The sequence below is a fragment of the Eptesicus fuscus genome, chromosome 21, assembly GCF_027574615.1.
Source record: "Eptesicus fuscus isolate TK198812 chromosome 21, DD_ASM_mEF_20220401, whole genome shotgun sequence".
Taxonomy (NCBI): Eukaryota; Metazoa; Chordata; class Mammalia; order Chiroptera; family Vespertilionidae; genus Eptesicus; species Eptesicus fuscus.
This window is the reverse complement of record NC_072493.1, coordinates 34,659,167-34,675,245: the sequence shown is the minus strand read 5'-3', so window position 1 is coordinate 34,675,245 and position 16,079 is coordinate 34,659,167. Positions and strand designations below refer to the sequence as shown.

At 58.2% G+C, this 16,079-nt stretch overlaps 1 protein-coding gene across 6 annotated transcripts in view; it reads right to left on the bottom strand.

Annotated features, from left to right (window-relative positions):
- Nucleotides 1–270: 270 nt before the first annotated feature.
- Nucleotides 271–16,079, bottom strand: part of BCAR1 (BCAR1 scaffold protein, Cas family member) — a 35,301-nt gene continuing 19,492 nt past the window's right edge. For 3 of the 6 annotated variants that reach the window (XM_054710451.1, XM_054710447.1, XM_028142813.2), the window contains 6 exons: nt 10,743–11,354; nt 5,196–5,354; nt 4,967–5,083; nt 3,061–4,158; nt 2,226–2,315; nt 271–1,285 (listed from right to left, as the gene is read on the bottom strand). In XM_054710451.1, coding sequence (XP_054566426.1) covers nt 773–1,285; nt 2,226–2,315; nt 3,061–4,158; nt 4,967–5,083; nt 5,196–5,354; nt 10,743–11,354 — 2,589 coding nt within the window. In that variant the 3' untranslated portion in view covers nt 271–772. The remainder of the gene's footprint in view (nt 1,286–2,225; nt 2,316–3,060; nt 4,159–4,966; nt 5,084–5,195; nt 5,355–10,742; nt 11,355–16,079) is intronic. The other 3 variants (XM_054710449.1, XM_028142814.2, XM_054710450.1) reach the window with 3 other exon arrangements.

The window sequence follows — 16,079 nt, the reverse complement described above, 5'->3', positions numbered from 1 at the left end:
GGCAGGCTGGACGCACCCCCAACTCCCAAAGTCTTGCATCCATTAGCAAACCTGGCCCCACCCTGCAGGGGACACTGGCCTTATCCCCGTGGCCCAGCCCTGTTTCCCGTGGCCTTGGCTTTCTTCTGCTGGGACCCTCCTCCTCCCCAGAGGACGCCCATAGTCTCACCACAGGTCTCCTCACCCCACCACTCGGACCCTGGGCATCGCAGTGAGCACCCCCACCTTCCCACCAAGGGTCCTCCTGCCCCGCACACCTCAGGAGGCTGCTTTTCACTTTTAAATTTTATTTAAATGTAGACTGTTAGTCAAATGATTGGAAAATCAATAATGAAAAATAGTTTTTTAGGGGTTTCTCTTGGTTCTGAGGAGCACATCTCAGTGGCACTGACCCCTGGGGGGGACATAGCACCCTCATGGGGCTGAGGTCAGCCCCCAGGGGTCACCAAGGCCGTGTGGGCCAAGGGGCCTGCACGCTGTGGCCTGGCTGCCCAGAGCTGGGACCTCCCCAGGCCTGCAGTGCCCTCAGGGAAGACCCCAGCCTGCCCCCTGGCCCGGGCTCTGGGGGCCTAGCTCTGCTTGGGCTCCTGAGCCCACACCCTGCCCTGTCACAAATATGTACAAATCCCTGACAGGCTGGGGCACCAGGCCTGGGGAAGCTGGGGATGCCTGTCCCCAGGCCTGCAGCACTGAGACACTCGGGGTGGTGCCCAGGGCAGCTTGGACCATCTCTGCCCTCTTCCCCCACCCTCCATCCCTCAGGTCACTGTCCTCAGGCAGCTGCCAGCTGGCCCAGGACCCGGCGGAACTGCTGAGTGCTATGGCCCAGCTCCTTGACCCTGTCCACCATGTCCTGGGCGGCGGTGGGCGATGGGTACTGCAGGGCAGCAGCTTTGGTGGTGGCCACGATGCCACGCAGGAGGTCGCACAGTAGGTTGCTGTAGTGAGTCACCTGGCTGCGGACGTCAGCTGCCTTGGCCTGCCGCGACAGCGTGTCCCCGATGAACACCAGCTTATGGGCGCTGAGGATGACAAACTTGCTGTGTGCCACAAAGATCTTGGGCGGCTGGTTGGTGGCCACGGCGGTGAAGAAGGCGTCCACCGCGTTGGTGAGCGTGGTCAGGTTTGCCTCGCACTGCTCCAGGTAGAAGAGCAGCAGCTGCCGGTCCGAGGGCCCCAGGCTGCCTGTCCGCCCTGGGGCCAGGGACTGGGCCGACGTCCAGTTGGTCAGGTCGTGGTTGATGGGCCGGGACACCTCCTGCTCCAGCCGCTCAAACTGCTTCAGCTGGGGAGAGGGAAGGCAGAGTGAGACCGCAGCCACAGAGCACGAGGGCTCAAAGGGGCGGCACCTGGAGTCAGCAGCAGCGGGGACAGGCCTCCTGTCCTATTGGCAGAGCAGGTTCTAGAGAGTCTCCAAATGACTTTCACCAATCTCATTTATGACTCCATTTCTGTAACGTTTTTAAAATGGCTCAAGGAGAGACATGGAGAACAACCGAGTGGCGGTGAGGACGAGGGACATCACTCTTGTCTGGGTGCTGCTCTCTGATCAGTCAGAACATAATCGTGGGGAACTAAGTGATGGGTACTCTCTCTGTAACTCCCTGTGAATTTGTAAATATTCCAAAATGAAAAGTAAAAAAAAAAATCACGTTCTTCTTAACATATACAACATAAAAAGACTTAATGCACCATGCAGAGAACCTTATGGTGATAGTTCTGTGTTTATTTTGTGCTAGTCTATGTTTTAATTTTTATTATCTTCATAATCAGAATAAAACTCCCTTAGTTTTTGTAAACTGTCTGTTTCGAGTGATCCAAAATATGAAGGAAATTCTATGTTTGCAGATAAATTATTTATAAAGAAAATTGGGTACAATTTAAATGCTCAACAATAATGCTACATGATCTTTAAAAATAATCTCTGAGGACTGTTTAATGCCATGGAAAAACCCGTGAGACAGAAGCAGATGTAACTGTTCACAAAGTGCCATGTCAAACACTCCTCTGGGTAACTGGCTTCTTTTCCTGCTTTCTTATACGTTTCTGTATGGTCACTCTAAAACGCCCACCACGATTACTCTGCTAGTGCGAACCCAGCAAATGCATGGGGGCAGGATGCAGGGGAGTGGGGCTGGCTGGGAGGGCCTGAGGCTCAGCTCCACAGGCTGGCTTCTGACAGAGAAGAAGCTTTTGCTGAAGCAGTGGGTGTCCCGCGTCCTCACCTGCTGCAGCTCCAGCTGGCCCTTCCCCTGCCGCATGATGTTGCCCTTTTCCAGCAGCTCCTTCTGAGTCTTCTCAAACTCTTCCTTCCCCTGGAGGGGAGATAAGGACTGGGCTGAGCCAGGACCCCACAGACCAGGAGGGGGGGGGCGCAGTGAGAAGAGTGGCCACCAGGTGGCGCTGCACACCGCATCAGGCTCGCACGAAGGCCACCAGGCCCAAGGTGGGGTCAGCTTCCAGAGGAAGCAGCCCTCCTGGGCCTCCTCCCTCTCTCGCCAGCACAGGAAGGGGTGGGCAAACTCCATGTGGCCAAGGCCAGCCTCCCTGCCCTCGTTCCAGGGCCAGAAGTCACATCGATACCCATCCCCTAGGCATACAGAGCCTGCCCACCTGTCCCTGGCCCCTGGGCCCTGACCCCTCTCAGATCTCGGCCTGGAATGCTGAGACCACCTGGCTGGCACCCCGGTCTCTGCTCAGAGAACCACCTTCCCATCACCTTGCTTGTTCCCCTGCCTGGAAGTATCTTTGTCTTTGTTTATATTTCAGGACACATCTCCCCAAACAGAACAGCCACCTCTGCCCTGGTCAGCTGCAGGACGTGATGACAAGGATGCGTTGGCCCAAAGGCCTGAGATGGGTAGAGGAATGGGCTTCTGGGGGCCCTCTGGCTTGGAAGCCACAAGTGAGAGAAGGACAAGGGACCCACCGAGGCCCTCCTGGGCCAAATCCTCCTTTGGCCACAAAAGCCCTTAGTGGGGGTGATAAGGGTACCACGACAGGGGTGGAAACATCAGAGCTCAAAGAGGACCAGGGAACCTGGGCAGGGCGGGCACCCACCTGCAGGTGGACATAGTCGTAATCTTCCATCCAGCCACCCTCACTGTTCTCGTACTGCCCATCTGGTGAGTCCTGGGAGGTGAACTTGGGGGGTGAGGGCAGGGGCCGGGACTGGATACTGCTGGCCTTGTCAGTGGGGATGGGATGCAGGGAGCCGCCCCCCTCGGGCCCTGAGACAGGGGCCTTGGTCCGTCTGAAGAGCAGCGAGGCATTGCCATGCAAGAAGGAGGCCAGCTGCTTGGCATCCTCGGGCACAGCCCGTGAGCAGGCCACCAGGCGGTCCAGGTCTTCAGAAGTGGCCCCAGGGCCTCCTCGGCTACTGTCAAAGGTCTGACCATGGGCCACCAATGTCTGGTATACGTCCTCCATCTTCTGCAGTTGCCGGCTAAGCTTGGCATTCAGTGTGCGGTCAGAAGTGTGGGCAGAGTTGCCCACGGCGCTGCGGGCAAACTCCAGCAGCTCATGGACGGCCCCCTGGACAGCGGCCACAGCAGCCCGCAGGTCCTGTGCTGGGGGCTCCTGAGGCTCCGTGGTGCTGCGCCAGCCCCCACACCGGCCAGCACTGCTTGCCACGTCCAAGAGGTGGGTGACGGTGGCGCTCACACCCTGCTGTAGCCGGGTCAGGGCCTCCACAGCCACCTCCAGCTCCAGGGGCTCGCGGCCCGGCACCGGTGCCTCCAGGGAGGAGGCCGACTGGCTGCTGCGAGTGCTGCCTGTGCTGGAGGCAGACAGGCGCTTGGCATCAGCTGGGGCCTCTCGCTCGGCGGAGGGGGGCACCACGTACACACCATCGTCGGCCGCGCTGCTATCAGCCACCTCAGGAGGAAGAACCCGCTCACGGGGCACGTCGTAGAGGGTGCTGGGGCCAGGCCGCCGCAAGCCAGGGGGCACGTCGTAGATGTCAGGAGCAGGGGGTGGCACGTCGTACACATCCTCAGCGGGTGATGAGTCTGGGGGCGGTGCAGCGAGGACCAGTGGGTGGCGGGTTGGGTCAAAGGGCTTGGCCTTGGCGAAGGCAGGGGGCACGTCATAGGTTTCTTCACGCAGTAGTGGGCCATCAGGGACGTCCTTGCTCACGGATGGAGGAACATCATACACCTGAGGGGCCAAAGGGTGGTCAAGGCTGCCCGCCCATCTGCTCACCTGAAGCCGAGGGACAGGATCCAGACACAGTCCGGTGCACATTCACCACCATTTTATCCACACGGGTGTGGTTAAGAGCCCAACTCTGGGGCCAGACCTGAGCTCAACATCCTGGCTCCACTCTGTGACCTAAGGCAGGTGACTGCTCACCTCGAAGATGGGAGATCTCCCTCACAGGCTTGTTGTGAGGGTTATGTAAGTTAATTCACTGTGTAACCTCAAACACTCCGTGGGAGATCAGTTATCACACCCCTACCACCACCGCCATCACCACCACCATCACCATCACCGCCACCACTACCACCACCACCATCACCACCACCACCAACACCACCACCACCACCACCACCACCACCACCACCGCCGCTGCTTGTGTATTCCCTGCTCTGTGGCAGGCACTCGGCTGAGCTATCTGTGTATTATAGTCAGGGTGACAACACCTTGGCTTGTGCCTGATGCCCCCTCATTATTACCGGACCCCCGTTTGCTCTCAGAAGTGTTGGGTTTGGATGACAGGCTCTGTGGTCACCTTGCTGATACCCCGTGTGCTCCTCTCACACACCATGAAGAGGGCCCTCCACGTGGCCCTTTTACAGCCAAAGACGCTGAGGCTCAGGAGCACCATCACAGAGCGAGTGAGGGCAAAGCTGGGCTCTGGAGGCAGGTCTCTTGATGTCCCCACCCCAGTGCACACTCACAGTCATACCCAGACCCGAGCTCAGTCAGGACCAGCCAGTGAGGCCCCAGCACCCCGACTGCTCACCGCGTGGTGGCTGGATGGCGGCAGGCTCTTCTCCACACTGGGGGGCACGTCGTACACGTCCAGCGATGGGTCCCAGCCATTGGGACCCTTGACAGCCATGGGAGGTGTGTCATATACCTGGGGCAGAAAAGGTGCAGTGAGACAGGCCTCCTGAGGGGACGGGAAGCCACTCCTCCCTCAGCAGGGCCAGCCGAGTCACCCCGACCCAGGCAGGCAGGCAGGCACCTACCTCCTGGCTGTACTGGCTGGGAAGCCCTCGAACAGGGGGCACGTCGTAGATGTCCTGGGGCCCCGGGCCCAGCAGGTGGCGCGGGATGTCGTACTCGTCCTGCTCTGGCTGGGAGGCCTCGAACACGTAGCCCTGCCCCACGCGGGTGGGCACCACCACCTAGGGGCAGACGCCAACTGTCACCACCGGCCCTGGAAGCCAGCCTCCAGGGTCCACGCTCGGGTCCTCAGGGAGACTCCACTCCCTGTGGGGTGGCTGAGACACACCAAGGTGGGGGGAGGGGTCCCCCAAGAGTGGGCTCAGAGGCAAGGGCATTCTCATCCCCTTGCATTCTCTGCCCTTTCTTCAGTGACGTGCTCTGCCGGGAAACCAGGAAAAGGAAGTGGCCTGTACACCTGGATGACCAGGTTTCAGAAGAGGGTGCCTATGGGCTGGGGGAGGAGGGGCCACCCTTAAGTGGGGTGCCTCTGCCTCAGGACACTTCCCAGCTGCACGCTCCTAGGAAAGTCTGCCCACGAGGTTTGTCCTGACTACAGGACCCAGGAGCCACCTTTCGGATGCAGTACAAATGGAAGTGTGGTGCCAGGCTGGGCCCACAGGAGGGGGCCTGCAAGAGATCCCAACAGTCAAAGCCTGGGGCCTCCAAGGAGGTGGCGGCCTGGCAGAGCAGCAAGCAGCCCCCAGCCCTCTATTCCCCCCACAGCACATCTTGGGGAGACTCCTGAGGACAAGCCCAGTAGGGACTCCCAGACCTCAGGGCCAGCTCTCAAGCAGATGGAGTGAGAGTAGCCAAGACTAGAACAAGACTCCCACTCCCCACCCACATGGCCCCGAGACCTCCACTCACCCGAACAGGTAACATCGGCCCAGAGAGGAGGCCAGCCCCTTCCCCTCCCCGGTGCCCGTCCCTGGGCCCTGGATCCGGAGCCGCAGGCTGCCCACAGCCCTTCATGTCAGCACCGGGCCGGGCAGGCAGTGCCGGGAAACGCAGGCTTCTTCCCACAGGCACCCTGGCCTGTGGGAGGGTCAGCCGTGTGGGAGGGTCAGCCCGAGGGACAGGCTGGCAGATCTCCTAGGCCAGTTCAGGGCACGCCTCCCCAAGGCTGCTGGCCCTGATCTTCTCCTGACAGAAAGGCCTTTTGTTCCCTAATCAAAGGGGACGTCTGGGATGGGGCTGACTCGGGCCCTCCCCCCACACATCCCTGGGCAGCAGAGCTGAGGCAGGGCCAGCCCTCGGGCTCACGGCCCCCAGAATCCTGTGTCCATGCTGTGCCAGCCCTCACGCATGGGCAGCCGCCAGCAGAGCAGTGTCTCCCCCCGAAGTGCAGGCACCAGCACTCTTCTCATCAGCCCAGGGCCTGGCAGAGCCTCCTGCTCACGCACACCCTTGCCCGCCTCCCTCCTGGGCAGCAAAGCGACACTGGGCTGCTGGGCAGGCTCCCCTTAGCTGCTGGGGCGCGCCTCCATGGGGTTTCCCGCCCACTGCCCCCCACCCCGGCGTGTCTGGAAGTGGAGCTGGCAGCCCTCCCCAGACTCATCTCCCTCCTTGAGCCCCAGACTTGAGTCTCCTCCAGTGCTATTTTTAGACACTGGAACCTGCCAACAGCAGGGCAGGCAGGCGGGCGGGCGGGCGGGAGCTGGCGGGACGTGGCAGGTTGGCGGGGCCTGGAGGCAAAGCCTGAGGTGTCTCGAGGCCCTGCTGGCCTCCAAAAGGCAGGTGGGGACCAGGCCTCATGAAGAGGGGTGTGCACCTCGCCCCCTCCCCAGTATCCCGCAGATGACAGGGCAGGCAGCGCAGCCAGAACAACTCTGGGGACCGGACCCAAGCCCTGGGCAGCTTGCCACGCCTGCGGCTGAGCTGGTGACAGTAAGCAGCCATATTGGCCAGCTTAAGTTTTTCTGGTAGAAAAAAATAGTAAGGCAGCCGCCAGTGGGGAAAAGCTCATTAGGGAAACCAGCTCTCCAGAGAGCTGCTGAGCCACCTAATCACAGGCCGCCCTGCTCTGCACCTGGGCCCCATTAGCAGGACCTGAGGCCCCCAGGGTGAGGGACACAGCCTGAGTCTGGGAGAAAACACAGACCCCAACCCAAGACCACGTGCTCTCACGCACATCTCAACAGTGCAAGACAGACACACGCATACCCACTGCCAGATGCACACCCAAAGACAGACAACCAGGCAGGGCAGGCCAGGCAGGGCATCTGCAGGGCAGGAGTGAGACATGACACTAATGGCTTCCAAGACCCAGTGAGATGGGACGGGCCACCTGCCCAGGGACCTGAGCATCTCAAGGCAGCTCGGCTGCCAGTCTCTCCCATCTGCAAACGGGTCACTGGCTCACGTGGCCCAGGCTGACTGACAGGCCTGGCATACCCCCACTCCACCTGCCTCTGGAAGCTCGGTTTCCTCCTCTGAGAAATGGAGCAATACTGGAACGCTGTGGGACGGAGCAAATGGCCATCTAATCTCTCATGGAGAGTGAGGGACAAACCTAGCATGGGTCCCCTTGCTTCTGGCACCCCTACGGTCCGGCAGCAGGAGCCTGGGGAGATGAAGCTCCCAAAAGGAACAGAACTGAGCTCAGCTGTGTCTCCCCAGTGCCTGACCCAGAGCCACAGCTGTTCCCTTAGGCACAGCTGCGGCCCCTGACCCAGAGGCACTCCCCCAAGAGTGACCTCACAAAAACAGCCCTCCCCCTGAGGGCCCTATCTACTTCTGCCCTCAGCCTCCTAAAGCCACGCCCCTGCCCAAATGGTGCTGACACCTGGTGTGGCCCTGACCTCTCTCAAGCCACTCAGTCCCCCAACCAAAGTCCTGGCAGGGTTCCTCCAAGGCCCAGCCAACCTCTCCCCTGGGCCAGGAGCCTATTTCACAGACTTGAGAGGGGGAGGAGGAGGCTTATAAAAGCACAACCCTGAAATGTGGACACAAATGCGCGCGCACCAAGATGTCCACGCCTGGCTGTGTGTCAGAGACACGTATCATCAGAAACTGCCTAGAGCCCACCCACAGAGGGGCAACAGAGCAAATCCAGGGCAAGTAGTCACAATCATGTTTAGGGACTCAACAAAATGCTTTGATATCTATCTGATATTGGATTTACTACCTCAAAATGCAAAAGTATGTGTACAAATCTGTGAAAGATGAATAGAGTATGCTAGACAAAACATGCCAAAATCTCCCAGTGATTACCTCGACTGGGACATCTCCTGTCTAGACTTTTTCATACATTACCCATTTTTCATGACAAACAAGCTTCACTTTCATGATCATAAAATAAAAGCAGATGTAATCGAGGCTGCCCAGGTCGGGAGCAATGAGGTTTCTTGGGGGAGGGCCACTGGGCCTCAGCCAGGTGAGCCCAGAAGCAGACTGAGAGCAAGCCTCCCCAGTGGGAGGGAGACAGAGCCAATGACCAACACCTGGTCTCACTGCTGCTGCCTGGCCCACAGGCCTCCCGCCTGCCGGCTCACAGATGCACCAGGGCAGGCCTGCCTGCAAAGACGAGGGAAGGGAAAGGGAAGGGGAAAGGTATGCCTCCCTGGGGTGTGTGGAGAGAGAGAGAGAGAGAGAGAGAGAGAGAGAGAGAGAGAGAGAGAGAGAGAGGGAGGGAGAGTGTGTGTGTGTGTAGGGGGATGAACTAGGGCCTGCCCCAAGGCTCACCAGCTAGGAACTGCTCCCTGCTACTACTTCCTGCTAAAGCTACCTGGGAGCAGTCTATTCTAGGCCATCCCAGTCCAGCACCGCCCATCTCTGGCCAGAGAGCTGAAGGACCAGAAGTGGGAGCCAGTGACCCAGGGTTCCCTGGTAGCCAGTGTCATTGGACACCTTCTGCCAGCCAGCCAATGACCTCCAGGAAGGTCTCCTGGCTGCTAAGCTCCATCCTGTGGGCAGGGGCAAGTCTCCCACCTCACCCTGGGCTGGCTCTGAGGACAGAGGCTCAGTGCTGTGGAGTGAGTGTCTACTCGGCTGCTACCTCTCCAAACACAGGCGGCCCTGGGCCCCGGGAAGCTGATCCAGCAGAGCCCGGTTGCTATGCCCACTGCCCATCCTCTCCCACCAGGGCCTCCGAGTCACACCACCCGCTGTGGTCTCTCTCTGAGGAGGGACAAGCTGAGGAGCTGGAGCTGGGAAGGCTGTAAGGGCCTCCCTGCTGGTGTGGGCTCCACACCAGTTTCTCAGGGTCCTCCTGGGGGAGCTGTAAAGGGTGAACAACCGTGGAGGAGACAGGAGAGCTGGGTGTGGCCACTTTGTCCCCCAAGTCCGTGGGATTTACGTTTCCAGGTCTCAGGAAACTCCACTCCCCGATTCTTGAAGGGATGTGTGCATGAGGAGACAGAGGCCAAAGGTGAGAAAAGGTTGCTCCTGACTCAGCCCAAAGCAGCCCGTGGGGCCTGGCCTCTCCTTCCTTCAGGCAGACAGACTGGGGAGGGGGTGGGGCCAGGGGACATCCCACCTGCAACAGCTCACAAGAGGCTTGAACCGGATTCTCTCTCAGGACGACCCTGCACTGGCAATCCCACTGTGCAGAAGTTACAAACACGTCACCTGTAGGTGCCTCAGGCCCACTAACATGCCCCCAAAGAGAAGGGCAACTATGGGGCCAGCAGATGTGCTCTACTCACACCCAAGGGACTGACACCCCCGCCCCAGAACCTCCAGGCACAAGGCGACGACTGGCCTCTCCCCTTGTCTCTTCTTCCTTTCCTGCTCACCAGGATGTAGCCACAAGGCAACTTCCCTGGCCCATGAGACTCAAGCCCTCCATCGACAATGTCAGAGCAACAAGATGGAAGGAGCCATGGCCCCTGATAGGCACAGAGGTGCTGTGTTAGGCCTGCACTGCTCATTTCCAAACTGAGGTATGTGAGAAAAAAAACACCTCTCCTTTTGTTCAGTCCATTCCTTTGGGTTTTCAGCCACACTCTCCTAACTGCTGCACGGCACTCCATGCTGGATTTCTCCCCTTCAAGTGCCACCCTACACTCCCAACCCTCCTTCCCTTTCCTGGGTCCCCTGCCCCTGCCTGGGCCCCTCAATGCTCCCGTACCCTCCACTCTCTGGGCAGAATGACGTAACTAGAATATGGGTTGAGCAGGTCACTTCCACTCAAAACCCTCGATCTTCAGGAAAGCATCTGGGTCTTAGGTGGCACCAGGCCCCTGGGAGTCTGTCCCCAGCCTGTTGCTCCGGCATCACCAGCCAAGCCTTAACTGCCAATCCAGAATACAGATACTTCCCCACCTCCAGGCCTTCGACAGGCTTTGTCCTCCCACTGGCGTTTGTCTGAAGTACACCTCATGGTCCAAGGCCAGCTCAGCTATCTCCTCTCTGGGCTGGCCCAGCCTGTTCACACCCATCAGCAGCAGCAGAATGAACACATTCCCCAAACAATCACCTCCCACTTGGCCCCAGACCAAATGCACAGCCACTGCTGGAGCCCCAGAGAATCCAAGGGTGTTTAGCTGTGCCCTGCTGTGCCCAGAAACCGAGGTCTGGGCGAAACCCACCAGGAGGGCTGCCCAGCCATGCCAGGGTGGCCTTACCTTTGGCGGTGGCTTTGTCCCCTCCCAGCTGCGTGCATCCATGGATGGAGGAACCTGGTAGATGTCAAGCCCCATCCCAGCAGAAGGTGGCACCTGGTAAATGTCCTGGGTGGAGGTGCCAGGCCCTGGAGGCACCTGATAAAGGTCTGGGGCTGGGCTGGGGAATGGGTGATGGGGCATCTGCTTTGAGAATGTGGATGTCTGCTTGGCTGGGGGAGACTGGAACTGTGGACTGGGCCCAGGGGCTTGGTAGAGCCCCTGTTGGGTCTTGCTGGGGGTGGGCACCAGGTAGATACTGTCAGACTGCGGGGGGTAAGTGACAGGCAGCATTGGCGTGTACTGGGCAGCCGGGTTGTGGAGGCCAGGCTGGGGCGGGGTCAAAGGGGCAGGTGGGCCGGGGCCAGGCCCTGCAGGCTTCTTGTCGTGCATGCCCACCAGGATCTTGAGGCGGTTCCCGGGCACGATGCCTTGGCGCCCATGCAGCGAGCAGAGCCACCAGCCGTCCAGGCCCTGTGTGTCCCGCTCCAGCACCGTCATGATATCACCCTTGCGGAAGGAGAGCTCATCTGGGGACTCGGCCACGTTGTCATAGAGGGCTTTGGCCAGCACGTTCTGGGGAGAGAGGACACAGGTGGGCATGAGGATGTGCATGGAGGGCTCGGCGGCCTGCCCATCACCCATGCCTCTCCAGGTCAGGGGAAACGTCTGGTGTTGGCACTGGGAAAGGAACTAAGTAAAGTGTGGCACAATCCCGGTGCCTGTGACCCCATGAACCCCAGCAGAAAGGCCCAGCTGATCTTGGCATTTTTTTCCAAATGGGCCTGGATAGCACCTCAAAATCCTCTCAACCGCAGCCACCATCTACACGCCAGGGATGGCACTCAAGATACTATCAAAAACCACTCCCAAAGTCATACTGCAACCTGGACCAACACTGGCAGAGCAGCGATAATGACAATAATGGCCACCACGTTCTGGGAAGAAAACAGGATGTACACCCTCCCTGCATAGTCCTGCTGCCCCACCAGTGCAATCAGCCAAGAGGGAAAAAACAAACACAGTGAGGAGGGGACACGGGACAAAACCGTCATCATCTATGTGAAAATGCCCACACACTACAAGACTCTGTAACTGATGAAAATGAAAAGTCAAAGAACAGATTTCACACGATAACAACAAAAGCTACAAGTTATTCAGGAATTGATCAAGCAAAGCCTGCAGGAGGCCTCAGAGGCAGAAATGTTTACATTCTGTCAAAGGGCTCAAGAACAACCGTGAGTAAGGGGAAACATACACTAAGTCCGTGATGGGATGACTAAGCGCTATAAAAAGCCAATCAGCCCAAGCTTACTTAATGAATTATGATTACAATCACAGTGCCAGCAGAAACTTAATTTGTTGGGGCATCTAACCAAAGAAAAAGAATTCTTCTAGAATGAAAGGGAGGAAAAGAGGTCTACAAATAGGCAGGTTAATTCTGAAAATAAAACACCAAGGGCACTCTCCTTCCCAGCTGTGAGAGCCTGCCACAGCTCCAAACCATGGAGTGGCCTGGGGGCCGGAGGGCGGGGACAGGACTCAGGAAAGAGGAGGCTGCACCGTAAATGATATTAGGAGGAAAACTCCATGTGAATGCTTGCCTCACATTATAAATAAAGGGCAATTAGAGACCTAAACGTGAAATGTATAAATCTAGAACTAATAAAAGAAAAAATTGTGGGAGAATATCTTTGTGATGGGAAAAAAATATAAAACAAAACCTCAAAAACAAAGACCCCAAAAGCACAAAATGTAAAGTGACAAAAACAAAACAGACAGGGTGACAGGTGACCAAATGACAAGGGTAATTAATGTAGAATCTGGAGGTGCTCCTACAAATCAGTAAGAAAAAAGGTAAGAACACTCACAGAAAACCAACAAAATATGAGGAGTGACTTTTCCAAAGGGGAAAACTGAATGGCCAAGACCCCGCCCCCAAAGAATGCTCAGGGTGCCAGCCAGCAAATCGGCACACATCTGCAACTCCGCTGTGTGCCAGCAGGTGCCCAGGTGTCTGGTGAGGCCTGCTGGCCACACCCTCCTGAGGTAAGAGTAGAGTCCTTTACTGTAAATGTTATATAAACATCTACAAAACAACCTCATGTATTTTTCACAGATTCTTATCCAGGGAGATTCCAGACACATTACGTTAGCATGGGTACTTCTGGAAGAGGGACAGGAATGAGATAGACATCAGGAATAAATGAGAAAAATAAAGCAAAACAAGGAACGACAGCACTCTCCAACCCTCCTCTTTGCTGCTGTAATTCTCCTGTTAATTTGCACAGCCACCCAACACTGCTTCGGGGTTCGGCTAGTCAGCAAACTCTCCCAGAGCAGGGACATGCGCTCCAGGGAGAGGCCCTGGGGGAAGACGGTAGGGTCAGAGGCAGGCGGACCATAGCACTAGTGATACTGAGTGGCAGACCCAGAATCTGACTAGGGGCAGAAAATCTGGGGGTCGGGAGGCCCTGAGTTTTTAGCCCTTGGCCCCTGATGCTGCTACTCCCTTGCACAGGTGCCAGGCTCAGGCTGGGCCCAGAGATATCACAGAAGGTCCCACCCCCACCCCCGCTGGAGGGCCAAGGTCATTTCCAGGGAGCTAAGGAGGCACCTGGGGGAGAGAAGGCCAGGGTTGCCTTGGCCTTCTCGGGCAGCAGAGAGCTTGGCAGGGTGCAGCAGAGGCCAGGCCTCACACACAGGGGAAGCCGGGTCTGTGGAGAGGATAGCACCAGGCCAGCTGGGCTCCAGCTCCACCAGTGAGGCCTCAGCTCTGGTTGCCCTACTCTGAGTCTCCCGGGGTCTGAGGACACACAGCCTGGTCTAGACCCTTGACTAAGGAATGAAACCTGGGTCTGGCCACCCATTAGCTGCGTGACCTTCCCCACCTGGGCCCAGTCTCCTCCCCAGGACTCCATCTGCAAGAAGTCAAGCAGGAGCAGAAATTCCAGGCAGAAGGAAGAGCCACACCCCCGCAGGCAGGAACAGGAAGTGGGAGCCTGGGCCCTGGGCCTCAGCCAAGCCCCTCTCCTCACTCCACACCTGCATGTGGGGTCAGCAAGGGCCCTGTGAGCTCGGTCTCCACTGCTGCCACACAGGACTAGGGAAGAGGCCTGAGTATCACCAAGGTGACCACAGGGAAGGCCTGGGCCAGCATGTGCTCCAGGCCCCAGGACTGCACGCTCAGACCCCGGGAGCCCACTTCCTCAGAGCAGCTCATGGGTTCCCGCCCCAGAAAGGGCCAGCGGCAGCTCAGAGCTCAGGGAGGGCAGAGCCAGAGGAGTCAGCCAGCACCGAGATGAGCACCAGGGCAGAGGCCCCTGGAACTGCTGACGGCTGCAAGGTCCACACAGAGAGATTACCACAGTTACAAATGCACGGAAGTGTAAATTATGCCTCAATAAACCGTCACTCCAACTTAAATAACAGGGAGAGGGAAGAATAACAATGTTAATATTTGAGATGACTGGAAGATGTTTTCTCTTCCTGATTTTCAGAATTTTTCAATTTGTATTTAATGAGCATTTCTTGGCTTTGGGGTTAAAACAACACACATCCTGAAAAAGAAAACAGTGGCTACCTCCTAGGCTCCAAAGCAGGATAGGACAGAGGAGGCTGAAACGGGTCCAGAGGCCAGAGCCCAGGGAGAAGGAGGCAGGGGTGAGGGCTGCCCTGCAGCCCACTGGGGCTCCAGGGCCCCATCCCCAGGCTGCCTTTAAGAAAAGTAAGTTTCCCAAATATGGTCTGCAGCCTGCCTCAGGGAATCACATCCCTTCAGAGGGCGGGACACACACACGGACACACACACACACACACACACACACACACACACACACGGTCCCCCTCCCCCAGTGACCCCAGAATACAGAGCCACCCCACTGGGTCCCCCCAGCCCCTGCCCTGGTGACCACAGGAAGTGCCAGCAGAGTGAGTCACAGGAAAATTCCCCTCTGGCCCAGTCAGAGGGGGCGGGTACAGACAGAGGGGACTGCCCCTAGGAGGCCCCTCACCTCTAAGGAGAAGGCAGCCCAGGAAAGGCTGGCAGATGGGCGTCCACCAGGTCCCACAGACAGGGCTGGGCACTCGGGGAGGCTGAAGGGCTCTGCTCAGCGCAAGGTCCAGTGGGAGACGGGGAAGGGAAAGCAGAGAGTCCACCAGGGCCCAAGAAGCTACTGGGGACCTCCTGTGCAAGGGTGGCCAGCACCCACCCCTCAGAGTGAGGTACCCAACTGTGGCTGTAACTGTATAGCCTGGGGCGGCTGGAGCCAGGCTGGGAGCACCTCTTGGGCTGGGCACGTGGCACTGGGCGCCTGGCACAGGAGCTCCTTGCCTGCGTCAGCTGGTGCCTCTGCCCAGAGCCCCAGCGGCAGCCTTCTGTAGCCTGGGCACTGCTGGCGCTGGAGCACTCCAGCTGGCCAACGACTCGCCCCTTTGGGTTTCTACACCTCCCCAGCAGCCCCTGACACAAGCTCCTCCTTTCTTCTCTCTCAGTCACTCAGCAGCACTCAGACCACACCTGGGTGACCTCAGGCAAGTCCCTTAGCCTCTCTGAACACTTAGATCCCTGTTCGGGACAACACAGGCCTAGCTAGCCCTAGCTCGATCAGGTCCCTAGCCACATGGGCCTTACAGTCCAGTGGGGCAGACTGACACCAAAAAACTTGCTAGGACAGGGGGTAATCAGAGAGGGCCTCCCCAAGGAGGTGACACTTCAGATGACTCATGAAGAATGAAAACTAGGCAACCGTGAAACCAGCTGGGGAAGAGCATACAGGCAGCGGAGGGGCATGAGCCAAGGTACCGGTGCAGGGAGAGGCCAGAGGGGATAGGGTTGTGGCCCTGGAGCGGCAGGCAGGCCAGGGCCAGGTACACTGCAGGATGAGTTGGGATGGTGCATGGAGAGCTCAGTAACCAGCGCGCTCAGGACCCAGCGTCTTGCCCAGCTTGTTCTTACAAGGAGCCGGCTCCCGCAGAGCCTAGCTTTCCAGCCTCCCCTGCTTCTGGGACAATCAGGTGCTTCACCCCCAGCTCACAGGAGGGCACAGCTGTGATCTCTTGGAGGGGCATCCCGCCAGAGCACTATCACAGTCCTGGCAGACACTGCTGGCCATCTGTGTCTGTCCTGCCCTGTGTCTCTGGCCACCACCCTCCTGCCTCTAGGAAACCTCTCACTGTGTCCTCCTTCTTCGGGACATGACTAGGGTGTACTCCCTTCAGGAAGGATCCTGTGCCTCTCATTGGGCACCCGCTCTCTGTTGCCCCCACCTGGAAGTACTAATACATCTTGTTATTGCCCAC